Source organism: Eptatretus burgeri, chromosome 13 (genome assembly GCF_056783735.1).
Source record: "Eptatretus burgeri isolate ZD-2024b chromosome 13, Ebu_testis_v1, whole genome shotgun sequence".
Taxonomy (NCBI): Eukaryota; Metazoa; Chordata; class Myxini; order Myxiniformes; family Myxinidae; genus Eptatretus; species Eptatretus burgeri.
The window spans coordinates 67,193,985-67,218,328 of record NC_140973.1 but is presented as its reverse complement, the minus strand read 5'-3'; the positions used below and the strand labels follow the sequence as shown (position 1 = coordinate 67,218,328).

Here is a 24,344-nt window from a genome sequence, read left to right as displayed (position 1 = left end):
CAGGCAGTAACCATCTCCGATTTTGGAAATTCTTCCGAGAAAAAAAGTTGACCGCTAATGGAAATCGCCTATACCATTATCTCCGTAACTAGGCAAGCTGTTTGAATTTTGTTTGCCCGAATCAAGCCGGGCATTAGCACAGATAATTTATCGCAAACCTGATACATATCGATGACGTCATATTCGTTTTTATGACGTCATCATTAAGAGGAGGAGGATCTTAGCTCATTTGAGCTTGTTTGGAATCTCCAGAGTCCGGGCGGTGTATGTTTAATATGGCAGTTCGGCGATTGCCAATCGCGTGTCAAGCGAGCCATTTCTTATCAACCATTTCCTTGGAGTTCTTAAGCCACTTGGCAAGCGCTCTATAATATTCACACTGTCACTAAACACATGTCGATTGACTTGAACAAAGTTCAGGGGCACTTGCGTGCGTTTTTGGCCATGTGTTGTTCTGCGGTGAAACAGGCGGTGGCTGGCTCGCTGAAAATGTGAAATTTTATTTTCCACGATGTTCCCCTTTTTGTTCTTCCATTGTATGACCCATCACTTGGGCATCAATACATCTTGAAAAATAATAATAATGTACATATATCACATCGACCAAGCTTCCCGATGGCGGGCAGTATCTCGGGTGGTGCTTCGCCGGCTGAATTTTTGTGCAATTTCATTTTTAGACGACATTTCTGTATTTAACAATTTATGCAATGTGTTTTCATTATCTAGCCGTCACTTCGACATTCAAACATATAAGAAAAATTTAAACCTCCAATGACCTCGTGTTCGGAGTTCCTCTATGTTGGTTCGAGCACTGAAAAGTGTTGGCAGACATTTTGTGTTCTCTTTGAATTGTTATATCTTTGAATTAAACTTTGTTAATTTTTTGCTTGAATTCCCTATTTAAGTAATTATTTTTAATAGCTAAGCCTTTGTGGTTTTCCTTTTTGTGTACTTTATCCTTGCGCATGCCAAGCGAGCCATTTCTTATCAACCATTTCGTTAGAGTGCTTAAGCCACTTGGCAAGTGCTTTACAATATTCACACTGTTGCTGAATACTGTTATGTCGAATGACTTGAATAAAGTTCAGGAGCACTCGCGTGCATTGTTGGCTACATATTGTTCTGCAGTGAACTCGGCAGTGGCTGGCTCGCTGATTATATGAAATTTTATTTTCCACGATGTTCCCCTTTTTTTTCTTCCATTATAGGACTCATCACTTTGGCATAGATAAATATAAATATAAACAAGCCGGTAGGCGACATGAATGGTCGCTATATAATTAAATTGCATACTAGTCATACAGTTTTTGACAGATAGGGTTGAAATTTTTTGACAAAGAGGTTGATTATAGTGCGCATAAAACCTGTAAGCCGATTTTTGATTTTCGAAAAAAATATATATATAAATATTTTCTGGATTTTTTTCAAAAATTTCAAAGTCCCGTTGCTAGGCAACCGTGGCGTCCATAGCAACGGTGCTCAAAAGCATACAACTAGATCCTGGTATGAACCTACTAGTCAAGTTTCATCAAAATCGGTTAACTCCTCTGGCCTCCAGAGCTGTCCATTACATACATACAGACAGACGGACGGAAAACTTGAGAATAACGTAGTCTTGCGACCACACAATTAAACGTTTTGCTTTTAAAAGTTTCTTCAAACATTCCGTGCATTGCATGGTGAAGCTACTTGGTGTGCATTCTTCAAGTTTCAATTGCGATACCGTGGTTCAATACTGGAGGTAGGAAGGCAAAATATATTATCTGATCACAATGAGAACAAGGACAAATGTGTCCAAGAGCCGCATCCTAAAGGCAATAACAACAACAACTTCCGATATTTCGTCACGTGCCTTGATGGAGCCAATAGCGAGACCCGTCATGGAGGCTCCTGTTCATGATGAGAAAATCGTGTATTTACGAAATTACAAAACATTAAATGGAATAATCTTTAAATAGTAACGTGAACTTTTCGAAACTTTAAAGCAAATGTCCGAATATATATTTAAAAGTTGATGATAGACACTCTCAAAAGGCACCCTCAATGCGAGGATGTGTACAAGTGTTTAGTATTTAAGGAGATCCGGATCCTGTATATAAAAGAGCCAAGTCCTAAAGGTTTTGTATTCACAAGAAGAACAAGAAGAACAACACGGAGCTCTCTTAGAGCCAGCGTTCGCTATGCGAGACGCGGCTAAAAATATTTTCAGTTCTGAAATAAGGAATCACCACATCATGGCAGGAAAGCCGAGAGGTACGCATCCTCACTCTGTGAAGCTTGGATTGAATCCCAATCCAGCTATAAACTGCCATCCCACTGATTCACAGGCAGGATGATGCATCGTGTGTCATCTCTTGGATGGAGAATAAACTGTGCGTCACATCTGCCAAAATCCCTCACCTTTCTCCCTCCCTCCCAACCCTTCCCACCCCTCTCCCTCTTTCTGAACCTGTCTCTCTCTCTCTCTCTCTCTCTCTCTCTCTCTCTCTCTCTCTCTCTCTCTCTCTCTCTCTCTCTCTCTCTCTCTCTCTCTCTCTCTCTCTCTCTCTCTCTCTCTCTCTCTCTCTATCTCTATCTCTATCTCTATCTCTATCTCTATCTCTATCTCTATCTCTATCTCTATCTCTATCTCTATCTCTATCTCTATCTCTATCTCTATCTCTATCTCTATCTCTATCTCTATCTCTATCTCTATCTCTATCTCTCTCTGTCCTTCTATCTCTCTCTGTCCTTCTATCTCTCTCTCCCATCCCTCCCCCTGGTCCCCCACCCTTCCCCTTCTGTTGAGGGGACTGTAGCATGTACGAATCAGATTCAGAGTAAGTCGAGCGGGAGGATGCAAAGGTCGCTGCATGTAGGAGCATGCACGTGTGCAGGCAGACCTTTGCCAAGAAGATAGTGTGGATTGTAACTGTTCCCACCCCAGGTGTGTGTGTGTGTGTGTGTGTGTGTGTGTGTGTGTGTGTGTGTGTGTGTGTGTGTGTGTGTGTGTGTGTGTGTGTGTGTGTGTGTGTGTGTGTGTGTGTCGTTGATTGGTATCTCGATATGCGGGTTTCAGAATGTGGAATGGAGTCCTCCCAGTGTGGGCCCAAAGTATCCACCTTCATTTTGGTGGATACTTCATTCTCATGGATTTTGGTGGATTCATGCATGGACCAAGCTGTGAAGTTTTTTTTGTTCTCAAAGTTTTGTGCTGAGGGCTCTTTTCAGGATCGTCATTGAGCCCCAGACAGCTTCCAACATACATAGAGATGGTTGATATTCTACCTGGATTGTTGCATTCTAACAGAGAGAGGGACTGGTCCCTCCATTTTTCGTGCATCCGAGGCATAATTCCTTGGTATTTTGCCATGGACAAATCCTTGATGGGACTGCATCTGTGGACTGATTGTGACACCCTCAGCACATTTGCCTGGCAAGGAAGGATGAAGACTTTGAAAACCCTCATGCGTGATGAGAAGTTCATAGATGTCTTTGCATCACTTGGAACGAGCTGGAACATTACCAATGACGTGTTCTGCATAATCCAGGAGTTCGTTTGTCAACTTTATCATCACGATACCAAAGTGATGAAAGTTAATGAACTCAGATACCAAATGTTCAGCAGCACACGAGGGCACCTCGAATCAGCACAGCTTCCACCATGTGATACACGCTCCTACAGCACACATATCGATCTAACTACGAGGCAGCTATATGGCAATGGAGTTTCGTCAATTTGCCAGATATTCCGAACCCCAGTCAAGGACACGGATGGACAAGTGAAAATGGCAGCTTTGTCATCCTGTGGATGACAGGATCCCTCACTTCCGAAATTGTTCTCAATTTGATGTTGTGTGAGTGTGCTCGCTCTTGTCGGCCATCTGATGCTCATGCATCATTAACGGCCTGAAATGTACAGCAGCGTTCAAGTTGCACAACTGCTCCAACATGGCCAGTGATGATGAGGAGCACATGACCAGCAGGACTCATCAGACAGTGATGATGAATGAAAGAACACCTACATCAGTATGCCAGTAATTATCTGAAACGTGTAGAATAGCATTAACACTCATACTTGCCTTATATCTGCATCTTAAATAAGTTCAATATCATAAATATTTCAGTGAGCATAATGCCAGGTGTAGAAACTTTTGTGCGAGAAAAATCCAAATTTTGACATATTTTTCTCAATTATTTTGGAATACAATTGACTAATATTTACAAAAGTTATACTAGCATGTGCCAAATTTTTAAATTAACATATCTTGTTAAGGGTTGTATATACCTCAGATCAGCCATCGTAAAGTTATAGTCAATTTAGAGAAATATGATCAAATAAGGCAGCCATTTTCCAAGATGGCCACCAATAAAGGTGTTGAGCTACTCTTTTGAGATGTCCATCACATATTTTTTATTTACTACAGATATCAACCTAACTGGAAAACACAGTGGCTTTTAGTCCCTCTTTCTGGAATTCAACTCTTGCCTGGCTCATGGACTATAAGCAATAAACGTCAAATTACATCATCGATTGTGTGCTCTGCTCTTTTTATTATTTACTCGTGATTTGGAATTGTGTGTATGTGTATGAGTGTGTGTGTGTGTGTGTGTGTGTGTGTGTGTGTGTGTGTGTGTGTGTGTGTGTGTGTGTGTGTGCGTGCGTGCGTGCGTGCGTGCGTGCGTGTGTGTGTGTGTCCTTGTTGTTTTTGTGTTTCTGGGGTACGAACATAGCTCGGTTTGGGTCTGGATTGGATGTGGTGACGTGTGGGTTGCATGGTTTGTGGAGTTTCCATTATGTGTTGTACATGCGTGGTTGTGGTGTTTGGGACCGAGCACTGTTTTTTTGCTCGACTTTTCCAGTTGCTTGCACAATCCATTTTTTTGCCATTTGTATCAGAGATGTGTGTTGGTATAATGTGGGTATGTCCACAGTCTCCCCTGTTAGACCACCCTCTCGGCTCTTGAGCTGCAATGCCTCCAGTATCAATATGTGTCATTTGTTTGATGTTATGTTTCATACACGGGTCCCATCCAAGTCAAATTTGTGGCCAGATTGCAAGCATTGACTGGGGTAATTCTTGTCCACTTTTTCCAAACATGGTCATCTTGCTCAACTTTACTCAAGAGAAGAGCAGGTAGGAGTAATTGCTTTGACGTAGAAAGTGCACAGAAAATCTCCAGTAATGAAGTACATCAGGGTGGCCTTGGACATCTTTCATGCCTCCCAGATAAGGATTGTAGAATGAAACAACTAAGAAAAGTTAAAAAGCCATAAGTACCCGTAAGCATAGCTATGAGAAAGGGGTATGTTTCTGCATGATGAAACAGTTGGAGAACTTCCTGATCAACTCATCCAAAGAGTTGATATGTTACACAAATACTCCTCGTGACGTAAGCCCATGAACGGCCAAAAATGGTACGTTATAACCAAGCCTTCATGCTTCTTAACACCGATGGGAAGGTCATATCTGCAACTTGTCAAATGCACAGGGTAGGTTTAAATTGATATTCTTTACTATTAGTCATGTTTGGGAGAAAGGGGGGAAGGGTGAGGTGTATGGGTTGTGAGTGCCGTCATAAGTATTTATTTTTTGGTTGGTTCCGGGGCCACAAGATAAATTACACTTGATTTTTGCATCTTTTGGTGAAAGGAGAAGCATCCATTGATGTGTATATGTGTGTTATACCCACGGCCGCCGCTAGATAATTGTATTAATATGAAATGGTACGAACCCAACTCTTCTCTTCCACAGATATATCTCGTGTTCCTATATTTCTGTGAGTCCGATTTGCATTTAGGAACACAACAGTTATGGTTAGTCATCTTCAAATGGCCACTCTTTTGTCTAAATGCTGAAAATTGTGTTTAAAAGACAATTTGAAGCATAGGTTTTGCGTAAGCAACGGCGAGTTAAAAGTGCCCGGCGAGCCAAACCTAATCAATGCAAACATTGCGCAGGTGCAAAGAGGCCTCATTTAGCATTCATACATCATTTTGAAAGTCCCGTATTATCTTATGAAGCTGATTAAACCTATAAACAAAGGAATGTCAAACTCATCATCTCTTTCCAGTCAGTGTTGTGACATACCCATCCCGCTTTGGTCCACCTTGACAAAGGTTCCGAAAAGAAACAGTCAGCTCGAATTGCCAGCCAACTCCGGTTGGCTGAGTTAACATGGAAGTGGCAGTCTCGGAGACAGCCGGGTTTCCGATCCAGTTTGAGTGGTGCATGAAAATGAGGCAGTATACAGAACTTACTCACAGCCAGCCTTTTGCACAAAGGTTTTTTCTTTTGCTCGGCACTGATTAAAAAAATAAAATACAATGAAGCTGCCTCTTAAACTTCCATTAAAGATGAACCCGATGAGTGGTCATTGTTTTCAACAAGTTTGGTCTTCCTGGGCCAGCAGACGTGATAATCCCCGTGTTCCACCAGGTTCCGGCATCACCGTTTTGGATGACGACTGCATCCTCGAGCGATCCTTTTTTATCCGGATGAAATCGACTTTGACCAAGCGAGGAATTCACGTGAAGACATCCGGCTACAAGGTGACCGCTCGACCGGAATCTAACCTGACACACTGCCAACACCGTGCATGGTAATTGCATGGAAATCGCTTTGTCAATCACGTGTTTGTATAACGGCAAAGCGATTAATTCGTTGCCTTTATCATTGAGGTCCCACTGTTTTGCTGGTGGTGTCAACACCTACTTTAATTGTGTCTTTACTCCATTCTCTCTGGAGTCATTTTCTGATTTAGCCGCGATAAATTCTCTTGCTGTTTAAATGATGTTATGTCTATTACTTTTGTGTGTTTGTAAGCCAGGGCCCACATTGTTTGAGTGTTTTGGTGTCAGGAACGGTGTTGGTGAAACCATGGATTCGGAACGACTGTAGGATGGATTGATGAATCAAGCTTTGCTAGTCATCCAATGGGGCTGGTAGGATGTCCTAGATGTTCGCACATTCACCTCGAAGCTGTCTAGCCTGGGTTTGATTCCCCACCCAGCTATAAACTGCCATCCCAGTGCTTCACAGGTAGGGTGATTCATCAGTTGGTGCGCTGTCGCTCGGCTGGACGTTAAGCTCGGTTTCCCATCTGCTGACATCAGTTGGTTGTAAAGATCCGATGGTATCCTTTGCGAAGAGTCGGTGAGCTGTCGCCGGCACGATAAACAAATTACTAATTCCTGGCCTAACTACTGCTGCGAAGGCAATGGCAAACCACTCAGTATGATCCTTGCCAAGAAACTGCTTCGGAGGCACCGACGCTTTGTAACAGAGTACAGTCCATCAGAGTCCCCAAAGACTATTTCAAACTTGTTTAAATGGGGGTTCATTAGCATGTCCGATATGGATCTCCCATTTTTTTGTACCTTTGTTATTTGTACACCACGTGACCACAGGTGATGGACGGCTTATGCATTCACATTTATAAAGCACAATAGCCATTGTACTCTGTTCATTCTGTTTTATTGTCGAATTGCCTGTGCAAAGTGTCTTTCCCTCCTCCTGCGATCCAGATCGTAGACTTTAAACTGTCACCACACTTGCTTGTATTTTGATATATGCTTTTATTTCACGAAGATACGTATACAATCACACACAGTTTGTATGAGTATGTCCATCTTGAAATTGATACCCACATCTTCTTGTGTTCACTTACCTTTTGAGTGTGCTATCACTCCACACAATGGTATTCTATTATGCAGGTACCTTTTGTTTGTGGGCAGGTTATATTTGGAAGAGATCGTGTTACAGGGCTGAACTGCAAGTCAATGCAATATTTATAAGAGAGAAAAAAAATATTTAAAAAAAATGTAAAAACATAGATATCTCAAAAAAACAACCAAACCAGGTAGGAATGACCCCACATTACAATGCCTTTTGTTGTGGGATTGGGATGGAACAACGTCAAAAGATGTGATGGTAATCCACAAGAGGATTGTGGTGTCGTATTGTGGTATCGAAATGTGGTCACATTCCTATCTTGTTTGATTGTTTTTTGAGATTTCATCCCTTATGTTTTTACATTTGTTTTTATGTTTTTTTTCTTGTTTCCGCAATTTTTTTAAGTAATAAAAATGCTTAACGTTGCAGAAATTTTGTTATTTTGGTATGGATTAAATCCGTCTATGTTATTAAATTTGGCTTATGGTACATTCTACCTCTCACCCTCACCACCCTACCCTCAATCCTGGCTTTTGGTTCAGTCCACATATGCAAAACGATGCCATTATCGTTTTTAAAAATAAAAAATGCTTAATGATTTATATATTTTGTTATATTGGTATAGATTAAATCTATCGATGTTATTAAATTGTTTGAATACTTGTTTCAGTTGATTTGGAGGATGGTTTGGATATAATATGTTTTGCCTTTAGAATGGTACTGTACATCTTCCTCACCTCCCCCCCCCCCAAAAAAAAATCCTAGCCTGGTTTGGTTGAGTCCACATTTATGTTCAATTGATTATCGCATAAAAACAATTAATGTTGTACATATTTTTCAATTTTGAGTTGCGTGCACTAACCCAGAGCCAAAGTAACTTCCTCACATTGGAATCACCATCATGGCTTCAGCAGTTATTGAGGTAGGTCGGGCTACAGTTTTACATTGTTTTGAGAGGGGAAGAAGCAGAAGAATTGGAAGAAGTACAAATTGGCGATTTCGGGATCTCCCACTCTGGTACTTTAGCGATGTATTCTGGGGTCTTTTAAAATCTTGGTAGTTCAGAAAATGCTCGAGAATAAAAGTTATGGCTTTTAAATGCTGATGACTTCACTCTGGTAGTAATTTATTTGTGTATCATTGTGTACATATTTGAATGGGCATCCATTTTTCTTCCATATCATCCCTCTATACGGAGTACTACCGTACTGCATGATAAATACAAAGTAACCATTTGAGTCAAAATGAGTAACGCATGATGAAAAATTCTATATTGATAAAGTTAACGACTAGAATACACTCATACCATTAAAGATGTGATTCCATGTCATGACTGTGGCATGCCATATAAAGCACTTAAAGGATTCTTCCCCCAATCCCAACCCATTAACTTACTTATCCTCATTATCCTCACTGCATTGAAAATCCCTAATTTTAACAAATAAAATAACAATCATACGAGGAAATCACACTTCCAAACTAGAACGGCACTTAGTATAGAGCATAACCAGGCTGTAACTGTTTACATTTTGTATCCCACTGATAGGCTGGATCGATCTACATTTTGACCTGAACCAAATCTAATCAGCTTGATCTTTGTCACCTAACCAACTCATCCACAAAGTTTTGTCAGAACTTGTTCTCAAATTTTTGGGATATCATACTGTTTATCGTTTTTGGTCCCATCTCTCATGGTGAAGAATAAGTTCAATTTAAAGAATTCTCATTTCCAGAACCAGATTCAGGTCTTCACCAAAATTGAATCAATTCTTCCTTGTCACACACCAAAGCTGCTCACCAAGTTTCGTCTGAATTCGTTCATAACTTTTTGAGATATCATGCTATATGTTGGTTTTGGGCCCAATTACTCAATGGATAAAGAATCACTCTAAAAATTGTCGTATCCGGATCCAGATCTAGATCTTCACCAAAATTGAATCAATTCATCCTTGTTACAGAACCAACGTCTCCACCAAATTTTGTCCGAATCCATCCACAACTTTTTGAGATATTCTGTCACAGACAAACAGACCGAGAGACCGGGGTAAAAACATAACCTCCACCTACCTTCGGTGACAGACGTCATAAGCGCATTTAGAAATGTCATTAAGCCGAACTATTTTATTTTATTTTTTTGTTTTGTTTTGTTTGTATACAATGGCGATGCTCGTATGAGAGCTAGCACACAACGCACAGCAAGGGGGGCATGAGACAAGAGAGGCGTGGGAAGGACAAAACAGTGAGGAACAGAGACATTAGGGGATCTGTGGCAGGGAGAGGGATGGGGCGGGGAACACGGGGTATACAAGATGGACACTACAGGGACTTTCAGGAAGGAAAGCAGGGAATTTGAAAGAAGGTGGGTTTGCGGTGGATTAACGGGGGTAGAAAAGATCGAGGATTTGGATGGGGGATGACAAGAGGTGATGGTAAACAGCTGTTTTGAAGGCCTGGAGGGAAGAATGGGATTGAATAGAGTGAGGGAGTTTATTCCAAAGGTGGGAAAAAAAGAGTAATGAAAGAGTGAAGGTGAGCAGTGATTCGTGATTTTGGTAATTTTACCAGAATGGGGTTGTTGGTGGACCTTGAGCGCCCTGCAGAAATATGGTGGGGACAAATCGCAGAAAGAGCAGGGGGGGAGGGGAGGAGAACGGAGAGGAGACGGTAGAAAACAGAAAGCCCACTGACCTGCCTGCGGTGAGAGAGTGAGAGGCCCAAAGACTCAGCCTCATCGTGGGAGATACCAATGATCCAAAATGCCTTGGTTTCCACTACGTGAAGCCGAGAAAGGTGAGAGGCAGGAGCACCAGCCCAGAGGGGAGAGCAGCACTCCATCAGGCTGCAAACAAAAACTTTGTATGTGGTCAGGAGTTCAGGTGGGCCGAGGAAGGACTTTGCACGACGGAGGATTCCCAGTCGGCGACTGGCTTTGGAGGCCAGGTTGGAAATGTGACTTTCCCAGGAAAGATCATGGCGGAAAGTGAGATCCAGAAGCTTGAAAGAAAGGACTTCTTCCAGAGGATTGTTGAGAAAGTAGATGGGGAGGTTTTCCAAACAGTCCTTTTGGAGAGACAGAGTGAGAGTGTGAGATTTGTCTGGATTGAAAGACATGTTCCATGTGTTGGACCAGTTTGTGATTTTACCCAGATCTGCAGAGAGCGAAGAAGCTTCTGCTTGCTGGTCTGAGGGATGACAGATGGTACAGCAGAGGGTGGAGTCATCAGCAAAGAGATAAAGAGGATTTTCCAGATTGTTGGAGAGATCATTGAGGAAAACCAGAATAAGAACAGGGCCCAGAACGCTGCCTTGAGGAGCTTCAGCATGGACAGGAGGAGGGGATGAAAGAACTCCATTTAGGGCCACACGTTAGCTGCAACAGGAGAGGAAGTCAGCGAGCCAATGAGTGGAGATGGCCTTGGATACCATAGGAAGAGAGTTTGGTGAGCAGGGCAGGGTGCCAGATCGTGTCAAAAGCACGCGATATATCGAGGGATATGGCTCTGATTTCATGTCCGGCATTGAGTACCTGTATCCATTGTTGGGAGAGCAGAAGCAGCATATCCAGGTAGAGTGACCTGGTCTGAAACCAAATTGATGATCGGAAATCAAGCCATTCGAGAGGAGAAAGGATTTAATGTCTGAAACGATGATGGATTCCATAACTTTGCTGATGATTGGGAGAAGGCTTATTGGTCTGTCATTGCAGGGATCTGTTTTTGCACCTTTTTGTGCAGGGCAGTAATGTTTGCTGATTTCCAAGCAGATGACAGATGACCTTGAGCAAATGAGAGGGTGAATAGAACAGAGAGAGGGTGAGCAAGAGCAGAGGAGCAGGTTTTTAGGACACGTGGGCTGATGCCATCTGGACCTGTTGCAGAATCTGAGTCGAAGGTTTGACAGCAAGCTCTCCACTTTATCAGAAGAAAAGGACACAGAGTCTAGGGACAGTTGGGTGCGACTGGGTAAGGTGGGGATAGAAAGCGTTAGGTTTCGGACACAAGACTTCGATGCAAACACCGAGTTTAGACATTCATCCTTTTCACATGTGGTATCAGCAGTGCGAAATTGTAGGAAGAAATTGTCGGAAGAAATTGTGAAGGTAATGGAGAGAGTCGGTCAGCTCAAATAGAAGATAGATGGTGTGCTAGCAGAAGGAAGAAGAAGAAGAAGAAGAAGAAGAAGAAGAAGAAGAAGAAGAGGGATCAGGACTCTTGGGTATGCAGGGAGAAAGGTAGTTTTTTTGTTTGTTTTTTTTTCCTTTAAATTAAGACAAGAAACAGAGTGTTTAGTTGGGAGGGATGGGGCGTTAGTAAACTGGGGAAAATAGGAATTGAAGGTAAAAGGAAGAGAATACAAAAGAAACGATCGTACACCTTGAGAGGAAGGATGGGTAGGCCTCAAGGGACCCGGTAAGACAAGGTTGACGAAAACTCCCAAAATAGAAAATAATCATCTATTTATTTGGTATGCAAAGTGGTGAGGTTACATTAAAAAAGGAAGTAAAGAGGGAAGAATAATTGAGAAAAGGAAAAGGAAGTTTGGAGAGAATAGCAAGAAGGGAAATGGGAAGGAAGGTGGGCATATGGGAATGGGAATAGGACGGAGGGGAGGGTAAGAGATCAAAACTCTGCCAAATGTTATATTTGTAATTTATGAGTGGCCACGAAGAATTACATCCTTCAATATCATACGAGATGTAAGATTCCTGTTTGTAACAAAGCGCAAAGATTTTTTTCCTATAATAACTAGAATGGCACTGAAGAGTGCATAGTCTTGCCTCGCATGTTCATTCTGAACAAAAATACCATTGTTGACTGAATACGCTACTAATATGGTCTACTACTATTGGGGCCCATATACCTGCATCATACATGCACCATATTGTGTCACACAACTTATTTGCAGAGTTATGAGGTCATAATTTAAATTATTCTCTCACATCGGGTGGTAAATCAGATATATGAAGTTTCAGATTTTTCAGATAAGGATTTCGATTAAACTCATTCTGGCTGGAATACCACTTCACAGATGACATCATCCTTATCACCCTATATACCCTATGGGGGAGTTTATGACATATGCCAAGTTTCAATTTTTTTCATTGAGCGATTTTGGAAAAAAAATGATGTTCAAATTTTTCCCTTTAATCCAATATGGCTACTATACTATGTGACTTGTGATGTCAGAGTTATCGATAAAATATTCTCCATGGGGAGTTCCTCTTATGTTTGAAGTTCTGCATTGATCAGACAAGTTGTTGCAGAGAAAAACATTTTTGAAGTGAAAATATATACATTGGCCTAAAAAAGTATTAACCCCAAACCAATAATGCCACATTTAGATGAATTTCGAATTATGCAGAAACAATTTTTCAAAATTAACTTTTTCATTCATCACTGAAGAGATAAAACTAAACACTGTTATAGTTGGAGGTTACATGTCAGGAATACCTGCAAAAAACACGTACAAATCAAAATTCACTGGTTGTAAAAGTATTCAGCCCCTTCGGTCAGTACTTGGTGGAAGCACCTTTTGCAGCAATGACTGCTATGTCTTTTTGGGTCAGTCTCTACCAGCATTACACAATGAGATGGTGAAATCTTTGCCCATTCTTCATGTGAAAATTGCTCTTCTTCTGCCAAGTTTGATGGGGATCGTTAATGGACTGCAATCTTCAAGTCTCGCCATAAATGTTAAATTGGGTTCAAGTCAGTGTGTCTTTGGCTTTGTGCTTCAGATCAGTGTCCTGCTGAAATGGGAATCTCCTACCCAGTTTCAGATTCATGGCTGACTCAAGCAGGTTTTCATCAAAGATTCTCTTTTACTTTGCACCATCAATTATCCTTTCTATCCTGACAAGCCTGCCAATCCCTGCTGATGAAAATCAGCCCCATAACATGATGCTACCACCACCATGCTTCACAGTTGGGATGGTGTCGACTGGGTGATGTACAGTGTTCGGCTTGCGCTGGACGTAACGCTTCGAATTAAGAGCAAAAACTTCAATTCTTCTCTCGTCTGCCCACAAAACATTTCTCCACATGCCTGCAGTATCATTAACATGCTTTTTCACAAACTCCATATGATCTTTTAGATGCGACTTTTTCAGTACTGGCTTCTTTCTTGCCACCTGTAAATTGAGGCCAGCTTTGTGAAGGGAACAGGATATTGTTGATTCATGAACACTGACCCCAACCTTGGACATAGAGCCTTGTAGATCCTTTAAAGTCATTGTTGAATTTACAGTGACATCCAAAAACCAGTTTCTTGCTTGCCCACTGCTGAGTTTGGATGGGCGACCTGATCAGAGTAGAGTCCGGGTGGTATGATACGTCTTTCACTTATTAATAATGTATTTCACCATACTCAAAGGGATAATGAGTGGTTTAGAAATCTGCTTATAACCCTCTCCTGAACGGTGCTTCTCCACCACTTTATGTCTATCTTCTTTGGAAAGCTCCTTGGTCTTCATGTTTGCTTTGTTGGTTGACCGAGTGAGTTGCACCTTAAAACTCCTCAGATAAGAGAGGGAGCTTAATTTTTATATCAACCCAGTGATTACATTCAGGTGAAAACTATTACACTTATTTTGTAACTTTTCAAACAAATACTTTACTCCTGAAGTGATTTTGCATTAATTCAGCAAAGGGTTTGAATACTTATGCAACTGAGAATCATCTGGTTTTCTCTGTTAATAAATGATTCACATTTTATCAGTATGTTTTTTTTTTATCTTTATCATGTTGGAGTAGTTTGCGAAGACTCTTTATATTAACTTTGATTTGAAAGCATCATGAAATAAGCTCAGGCGGCATCAAAATGTGAAAACTTTGGAGGGGGGTGAATACTTTTGCAGGCCTTTGTAGACACACACACACACGTGTTGCAATAGTCTTGTATCCCCTTTGGGGCAAGACTAATAAAAACAAATAGAAATTTGATTCGTAAAACAAAATTTAAATATGCATTTCAATAAAACAGACATTATTAAAGCTTTTCAACTTGCACTTCTCAGGATAAAACCACAAGCAGATGAAGAAGAAGCACCAAACTCTCACTTATAAAGTTACAATCATTGTGACCACTCCTTGGCTTTTTTCATTGGCTCACCTTGGCATTTATGAAAATGAGGACTGGTCACACTGGTTACAATGTAACATCCTCAAAGTTGATTGGTTGAGAGAAAGGAAGGATGAGATTACCTGATTGGTGGAACCATATCATGAATAATGAGTAGGTGGAAATGAATCACCAAGGACCAGCGGAAACGTTATGCTAATTAGCTGAGGGAGAGTTAAGGTGTGGTTTTCTTGATGACTCAACGTTGACTGTGTTACAGTTGTCAGACACTCAAGCCATCATAGGAAAAATAGACATAAAGTTCGGACAAATTCTTGTTTGGTGCTTTTTGGCGCTAAAATGAGAGTTTGGTGGTGCTTCTTCATCTGCTTGCGGTTTTCTCCTGAGGAGTGCAAGTCGAAAAGTTTTGATAATGTCTATTTTATTGAAATGCATATTTAAAAAACATACGCTCCTTCACCTTCGGTGGCGGAGGGAAAAATATGTGTTCTCATCTGCTATGGAGATAAGCACAGTGAACACAAACGATAAATTGAGGGCAACACTCGTGTGTGTGTGTGTGTGTGTGTGTGTGTGTGTGTGTGTGTGTGTGTGTGTGTGTGTGTGTGTGTGTGTGTGTGGCTACAAATTTGAGGCTTGTGGAAGAACTGTAACGCAGAAAATAACAAGATGAACACAGGGGAAAGGGGGGAAATATTGAAGGATAACAAAGAACAGGGTATAGGGTATAACTACAAGAGGGGGAGATTTGGAGGTACAATGGGTGAGGGAATGAATGAGAGCAAATTGGGTGGGGGAAGGGAGGAGGAAGACATGGGGGTGAAAAAGATGGATACAAGTAAAGGGCTCAAAGAATAGGAAGTGAAAAGCGGGGATGAAAGAGCAATGGAACAACTGAATGAGGAAGTTAGGTAATAATCAAGAAAGCACAATAACCCTGGAAAAGAAGAAGTGAGCTTGGGAGGGGAATGGGGGTATAAATTATCACGGGTATGAATGAAGGACCTGAGATGGTGATGACCAGCTGTCATAAAGTCCTGGAGGGAAGATTGAGATTGAACAGACTGAGGTTAGTTCCACAGTTGAGGAAAGAGGAACGAATGAGTGGAGTTCACTCAGCCTTCTGGATTTTGGGAATTTCACCAGAAGGGGATGCCGAGCAATATGTGTGCACCCTGCAGATAACTGGGAGGGGGGGATGGGGGCAGAACATGGAAAGGGCAGATGGTAGAAGACCAGAAAGTCGGAAGAACCACCTGACTGCAATCCAGGCGCAACAGGCCCAATATTTAATAGCTTTGTCAAAGCAACGTGTTTGATTGACATGTGAGTACAAAAGGGATCAAGATTGAAAATCAGAAGAAAAATATTCATAAATGACAAATGCTTGATCCACAACTGAACCCCTCTCTCTCCTCTCACCTCTCTCCTCTGACCTCTCTTTTCTCTCCTCTCACCTCCCATTTCCCTCCTCCCACCTCCCTCCTCTCTGTCTCTCTCTCTCTTCTCTCTCCTCTCTCTCTCTCTCCCTCCTCTCTCCTCACCTCTCACCTCCCATTCCCTCCTCCCACCTTCCTCCTCTCTGTCTCTCTCTCCTCTCTCCTATCTCTCTCCTATCTTTCTCCTATCTATCTCTCCTCTCTCTCTATCTCTCTATCTCTCTCTCTCTCCCCTCTCTCCTATCTCTCTCTCCTCTCTCCTATCTCTCTCCTATCTTTCTCCTCTCTCTCTCTCTCTCTCTCTCTCTCTCTCTCTCTCTCTCTCTCTCTCTCTCTCTCTCTCTCTCTCTCTCTCTCTCTCTCTCTCTCTCTCTCTCTCTCTCTCTCTCTCTCTCTCTCTCTCTCTCTCTCTCTCTCTCTCTCTCTCTCTCTCTCTCTCTCTCTCTCTCTCTCTCTCTCTCTCTCTCTCTCTCTCTCTCTCTCTCTCTCTCTCTCTCTCTCTCTCTCTCTCTCTCTCTCTCTCTCTCTCTCTCTCTCTCTCTCTCTCTCCTCTCTTTTTCACCCCCAATATATTTCCCCATTACTTCCCTTTCTGCGTCCCTTAGCTATTACCATTCTCGGTAGACAGAATAACACACATGAACAAGCTTGTTTTTTTATTCATAGACCTAAACACTTTTGGGGCATACTATGACCGGATTGGGACTGTGAGCACTCTACATGGAACATTGTGTGAACATGCCCCAAGGCTTTGAACAGAGATTCCCCACTTGGCCATCTGCCCAGTGAATTAGTTAGAGGTTTTTTTTTTCTCCATCAGGCAGACCTGTCAGCCGGCAGGAGACATTTGGCTGCAGATTTAGGGTTGTTTGGCTGCCGGCTAAAGCGTTACATTACAGCCTAAACTGAAGTAGTTTGTGATGACAGATGGGTAAATGCATGCAGACCGAGTGTAAACTTAACTAAAACTGACGTGAACTTTACAATGATACCTGCCCGTTATTATACAGGTATGATCAACTTTTTGATGTTGCTGGTGTGTTGTTCTTGCTGCTGTTGCAATCTGTTTTCAAACTGCTGTTTGCTTTTGTGCGCATGAGTCGCTGCAGTCTGGAGCACACCGAGCTTGGAAGAGGTCATTGAGCCGATTGTTCCACCTGCTTGCAGCCTTCGTTAACATTCCATATTTCTTGACATCTTCCATAAGAGGCTTTATTATCCAAGGCTGTGGGGGGAATTCATGTCGGTGCATGATGCATCGTGCTTCGGGGGGGGGGTATGGAGGGAGAGGTGGGTTGATGGGAGTGGTCTAAATTTCCACCAATTTGTGTCCATAATAAACACATACAACCTCAATGAGAAAGCAATGGTAAACCACCCAGTGTATTCCTTGCATCAATGACTGCTACTTTGGCTGCACCGACCCTCCTGTTAATGAGGATGGTACATTTAATGGAACTTGGGTATTGGAATCATGAGTAGCATCAATCAAATGAACACCTTGAAAATTTGGCTCGACGGTCATCGACAGATGGTCTTCAATGAGAGGTTGAACGAATTATGATGTTGATGATGGGTAGTACTGGTTTTTCTAAAGGAAATAATCAAACAATATCGTGATGTCGTCGATAATCTCGTGCAATAGAGTTGACATTTTACTGTCATTTTGTTGCTCCTTGTGCTGGAAGTTTGGACTGTGTGCGCCGTTGCTTTTATTTGAGCCTTGACTTTGTATACTCATTACATCTGTCATCACACTGTATGTAATGAAAGCTCTCATAGCACCAGAGGTTAAAAATTATAAATGTGGCATTATTTCAACAGCTTTTCATTTTTCATCAATGCTCACCTCATTTTCACAATATACCTGCATCGACCTTAATCTGGTTGCGCCTTTAACCCTGTTTCTAAACTTTGCGTTCCATGAGATCCTCCACAAACGCTAAAGGCATCTTTTGCGTATTTATACTAAGCCACCCATATCGCATCCCGGTGCTTGCAGGTCGTACATGTGGCTGGGCGACTCAGGCGCCGAGCGGTGTCGTCGACCGGCACGTCGCCCCAAGGCCTGGTGGGTCAGTGTCTGGGCATGGTGGTGGTGGCGCACGCATTGCCACCGCCGACGCTCAGCGAGGTGCGTGTCGACTGCCACATGTTCGTCACCAAGCTGAGCCTCGACCTGCGTATAACATACTGTGAAAGCAGGTACGTATAACTAGCCATCTTATTACTGGAAGGCAACTCGCTGTGGGTCATACCAACCCTTCATGAAGTGAAAATTTGACTGCGGTACCTGTGCACAATGTCCGACCATCTTCAAAAGGCACCACGGAATTTCTGGCATCTGTAAGATGGGACAGCCCTGTTTAAAATCACACTCATACAATCAAATTATTGATGTGTTATTTGTATACATGGTCCAGGCTCATGGTAGAGCGAGAGCAGAATGGTGTGGAACAAAATTGAAAGGGTAAACACCAACAGGAAACTGGAAGTGAGAGTAAGATCAAGGGGAGGGAGGGGGGAGGACACATGGGGGTGAAGAAGTTGCACACAAGCTGAAGGAAACACAGCAAGAAGAGGAAGGGGAAATCCGGGATGAAACAGAAAAGGAATAATCTAACCGACAACTAACAAACGAAAAAGAGGTGAAAGAGAGGAGGGAAAAAAAATCACAATACCCTGGGAAAAGGAAGTGCTTGGCAATGGGGTCCTTTGTGGTTGACAATATCATGAGTGTGAATGGGGGATGACCTGTGATAGTGCTGAACAGCCGTCTTGAAGCCCTGGAGGGAAGAATGGGACTGAACAAGCTGGCAGAAGTTCTTCTTGCAAGATCCGCCAACAACCTCTTCTTGCAAGGTCCGCCAACAACCCCCTTCTGGTAAAACTACCAAAATCACGAATCACTACCCACCTTCACTCTTTCATTCCTCTTTTTTCCCGCCTTTGGAATAAACTCCCTCACTCTATTCATTCCCATTATTCCCTCCAGGCCTTCAAAACAGCTGTTCACCACCACCTCTTATCATCCCCAATCCAATTCCTCGATCTTTTCTACCCCCGTTAATCTACCTCAAACCCACCTCCTTCAAATTCCCTGCTTTCCTTCCTGAAAGTCCCTGTAATGTCTATCTTGTATTCCCCATGTTCCCTGTCCCATCCCTCTCCCTTCCACAGATCTCCTAATGTCTCTGTTCCCCACTGTTTTGTCCTTCCCACTCCCACCCCTCTTGTCTCATGCCCCCCTTGATGTGCGTTGTGTGTTCGCTCTCATACGACCCTCAACAAGGTATATTAATAAAAAAAGTTGGTTCCACAGGCAAGAGAGAACAGGAATAAATGAGTGGAGGTGAGCAGTGAGCCTGGATTTTGTGAGTGTAACAAGAAGAGAGTTAATGTCGAAACCACACACACTCAGTCACCACCAAGTGCAGATGCTTCATCATACAAGCTGAACATTTGCTGGACAAACTAGAGCAACATTTTCTTCTCACCCATCTCTTCACTCGGAATCCTGTCTGCACTGCACAAAAAATAAACATCCATTTATTTTTTCCACCACTCAGCGGCATATATTGTTTATGTTGCACTTTCTCTGATAACCTTGTAATTACTATCTGCCATCCGACAGCGCAATGACAAAGTGTGCTGCCGAGCTCCAGGTGGGAGGAAAGTGGTGAAGGTTTGCTCGGAGGTCCAAATGCGATGCCCGCCTGGGTTGACTAGGCCTCCAGCACTCCGGCTAGATCTGATGAATTTGCGCCGGCTTGCATGGACAGAGTTCCGAAACCTAATGGGCAGTCGGGACACAATTCGACGAAAATGCTTCGGCTGGCCATTCGGCATTTTAGAATGCAGCGCATGAGCGAAAGAGCGAAACGGACCCTTAAAATGGCTATCATCCCAGCATGCCCTGTGTCATAAATCTAAGCACATTCATTCTATTGCTGTTGACACTAACTTTGCGCAGTATCCGTTTGCCTTAGTGATGCGTCACTCGTTCCGCCCCGTGGCCCGGAACGAGAGCGGTTATCGGAGAAAATAAGTGATGAATTGACTTGAGCGGTGGGATGTGTTTTGGAGAAAATTAGTGTTTGAGATGTTTCAGAAATTGTGGAAAACAGAAGGAGATCATATTAACGGAGTTTGTGATTTCAATTACTCAACATCCCTCATTTCTAAGCACCTCTCTTCTTTTCCTTTCGATTGTTTTCTTCTCGCGTCCCAATGCTTCTGGGGATATGTGAGCGAGCAGTTGAGCATCATGTAGGTAAAGAAACAAACAAAAAAAAGAGATCGTTTTTTGGGAGATGTTCAAACAAAGGACAAATTTTCCAACATTTCCAGAATGAAAAAAAAGTCAGCTAATGGTGGAACGTCACTACTCGTATCGAAGACCACGAGACTCAAAAGGGCCTTACTCCTAACCGGCCTACTCTTCTAAATATAGGGAACACAACTCGACACAGCAGGTGTGAGGCTGATGAGCAGGTTGTCTGGAAGCAACATGGCAATCACTTTTCCAGAATTCACTTCCGTTAAACATCTCTCGGTGTCATTGTGCTTCCGGTTTGAGACGCTGTGGCCTTACAATTTGGAAAATGGAAAAGGTAGAGATTGTTTCCTCTCGTAGAGGAATGTGACAAGTGCACAAAGGAAGCATTTGATCACCTTCGACGGCCGAATAGACAGCTTTCACCTTGGAAACTCAGCGAGTCGCGTACAGCTGTTTCCATTTGCACTTTCAGAAGATTCTTTGTCCTTGAGGTCCCGGTAATGTCTACAATATCATCTGAGTAGAAGTAATCTCTTTCGACTCTATAGAGAAGTTTCATTATCATTCAAATACTATTCAGCAACATTTTCACATCTCAATCAGGCCAAAGGGCTGGCAGGATAACCTTGAGGTATGGTATGTGCACTCACCTCTGATCTGTCAAGCCTGGATTCGAACAAACTCTAAACTGCCATCCTGGTGTCTCACATGCACTGAAAAGCATCAATATGCACACCGTCTAAGGAATGAAAGTTAAGCCGGATGACCGGCCTGCCGGCACTGATTGGTGGACATTAAATATCCCATGCTGTCTTTCACAAAGAGTAGGTGAGCTATCACTGGCACCCCCACACAGATGACAAATTCCTGCTCTAACCTACAGGGGGCACTGCAGCACTGGCACAGACATTCTCCCAGCAATGATGTGAATCAGTCAGTAGCCATGTGCGGCACACGAGAGAAATAATGAATGACGCTAAAGATTTTGAAGAAGTTTGGTTGCTCTCACCTGCCTGGCTGTCCCAAATATACCCAACTCTAACCTTTCCTTCAGATAGCAAGAAATGTAATGTTTGATGAGAATGAATGAATGATGTGTTGATTCTAGTACATCCCATCGTCATCATATTTACTCTCTTCAGTTCTTGGGTTTTGCTGCTCATCTGCGAGATCCATACCAGGAGCACATGACACGAAGTGCATCCTTGTCGTGACTTCCAGAGGTGTATCTATTTACTACGTATGCAAAAATGAGCACACCTTTGACTGCCTTCCTCACCCCTTTTGCCAAATACACTAAATATTGTGCCTTCGGTTAGGCTGTTAGGTGATGGATTGTGTTTTAATTCTGCTCGTCAGGCCGCATGCGGTGTTCCAAGACCACTCAGATTGGTTCCATTGGGCTTAAGTTGTGGGGTATTTTAAACATTATTGTCCTTGAACCAAACTGACCGACACAGCAGTGTTGCAAGATATGTTGTCTCGATGGTATACGTAAGGGATTTCACTCTCGTATAGCATCAAATCTGGCATTGCGTCGTTATTAGGGGTGGCACAAGAAGAGAACTCCAAAAAGTACATACTGCTTTGCATTGTGGGGAAAAAAATGTATGCACATGCAGCTTAATTTGGAGGGATTATTTCAAGTTTTGGTATGCTATCCCATAACCTGTGACATTATATGCTATCGATAACACTACCTACATTCTCTCTCTCTCTCTCTCTCTCTCTCTCTCTCTCTCTCTCTCTCTCTCTCTCTCTCTCTCTCTCTCTCTCTCTCTCTCTCTCTCTCTCTCTCTCTCTCTCTCTCTCTCTCTCTCTCTCTCTCTCTCTCTCTCTCTCTCTCTCTCTCTCTCTCTCTCTCTCTCTCTCTCTCTCTCTCTCTCTCTCTTCTCACCTCCATCACCACTTCTTTATTTTACATTCCTCAATTTACCCCTTCCTGCTCTCACTTTCAATGCGTACATAATAAATAGATGGTTTCTATATCGGCTTCAGGGTTCGTCTTCTGCTTTTTTTTGTAGAAATATTGAACAAAGGTTCAATTGTGCGCATATATACAGTAATACACAGATATCATTAGTGGATCAAACATGCACTTTGTCATGGGAATTAAAACATTTTCTGATCTCATTCGTGTCCTTCACACAGAATGATCGAATCATCACTGAGCAGGTTGCGTTTAGTCTCAGAATAGCGCATTGATATCCTAGCTGTGCAATCCCGACCCAGCTATGAACTGTCATCCCGGTGTTTCACAGACAGGGACATTCATCAACGTGTGTGCCGTCTCTCGGATAGACGTTGGTGGACGTTAAAGATCTCACGGTGTGCTTCACAAAGAGTGGGCGAGCTATCGCCGGCACCCTGAACAAATTAAAAATTCCTGCCATAGCCAGCAGGGGGCACTGCATCAGCGGCACAGCAATCCCGCATCCTCGTGCTGCGTACTAACGGTGACGACATAGTTGTCCAATCTCTAATTGCCATGGAAATGCGATTTGACTACAGAATATCTTCAAGTTGCTTTGGGGACTCTCTACGAGACAATCTACTCCTCGTACTACTGCTTCTTCTTTAATGTCCCCAATTATTCCCATCTTCTTGTGGGGTTGGCTCGGGAAAGGTTTTTATCCCAAGAGTCATTCCACCTCATATCACCGGAGGTCTCCCAGTTGACCCCCTCAGATTTACTTTAAACTTTCATAAAATAGTTCCCAGGTATCAAAATGAAGCTGCGTAAAATTTTAGGTCCATAGATGCGGTCAACTCCGACATATTGAGGGTTGAAAATGTGGTTGTGGCCCTATTTTTATGGTCGTTGCGAGCATCACAAAATGAACGGCTACTTTTAAACTCCCACAACTTTTTAAATATTGATGCAAGAGCCTTGAAATTTTCAGAGATTATTCTTCTATAACTGTTCTGAAAGAAACAAATATAAAACGGAGTATACCTCTATTAAATTTTATGACCTGATCAGTTGAAATCCAGAAAAAAAATGTTGGTTTTGTATGAAGACCCAACTTTGAGACCCCATATATTTTTATTGACCCATCCCAGAAGCTTGAAATTTTTTTCAGGTAATAACTGTATGGTAGTAGTATTCAAATACATGTTTACTTTTCTTAATCATTGATATATAATACAGTCATGATCCCTCAAAAATTGAAAATTTTCATTTTTCCCCAAAATTCAGGTGAGGATTGCAAATGTATGACAAGGTATACCACTTCAAATTGTTCACCATTGGAAAGAGCATATTTAAGTTTGCAAAAGTGTCAAATATCAAAGTGGTATAATGTTTCTATCAATATTTTAAAAATATTTGAATAAATGATGTTCTGCCAGTGCTGTGCGCGTGGTGTGTGCTATTTAATGAACAGTCCTTTTTCATGTAGTACATAATATGTGTAGTACATGTATATACGATGTACATACATATCATCTGCTATTAGGATACCATGAACACAATACTTTGAAATTTGAATTTGTAATTCTTTTTTTCTCATTTGTAAATAGCAAGAGCTTAACTCATCTGGCTGGGGCTAAAAATAGAACTCAGGAATAGTGAATGATCTGCTGATGTCAGCAGTGTATATAGTTACATTCAAGGGAGGACATTTGTTGGGTTCCTTTGGTCTATGTGATGAAAGTTATTGATGCTCCCCTAACGTCAACTGGGAGGCAGTACAAGCTCGCACCTGACTTGGAAAAGAAGATCAAGGACCTATTCAAATCATTTACGTGAAATGTTTTATTACATTGTTATTGCAGTACGTGATATATTTTTGTATTATTAATTTGAATCATAGAACTAATCATTCATGATTACCATGGTGCCCACACCATGCACACACTTCAGGTATTCACGACTGTGTTAACAACAGT

The 24,344-nt window shown here is 42.3% G+C and overlaps 1 protein-coding gene across 11 annotated transcripts in view; it reads left to right on the top strand.

Annotated features, from left to right (window-relative positions):
* LOC147014701 (neuronal PAS domain-containing protein 3-like) overlaps nucleotides 1-24,344 on the top strand; it is a 449,452-nt gene that overhangs the window by 388,578 nt on the left and 36,530 nt on the right. For all 11 annotated transcript variants that reach the window (XM_085852846.1, XM_085852849.1, XM_085852841.1 and 8 more), the window contains 2 exons: nucleotides 6,420-6,532; nucleotides 18,177-18,379. In XM_085852846.1, the coding sequence (XP_085708972.1) occupies nucleotides 6,420-6,532; nucleotides 18,177-18,379 (316 nt within the window). The remainder of the gene's footprint in view (nucleotides 1-6,419; nucleotides 6,533-18,176; nucleotides 18,380-24,344) is intronic.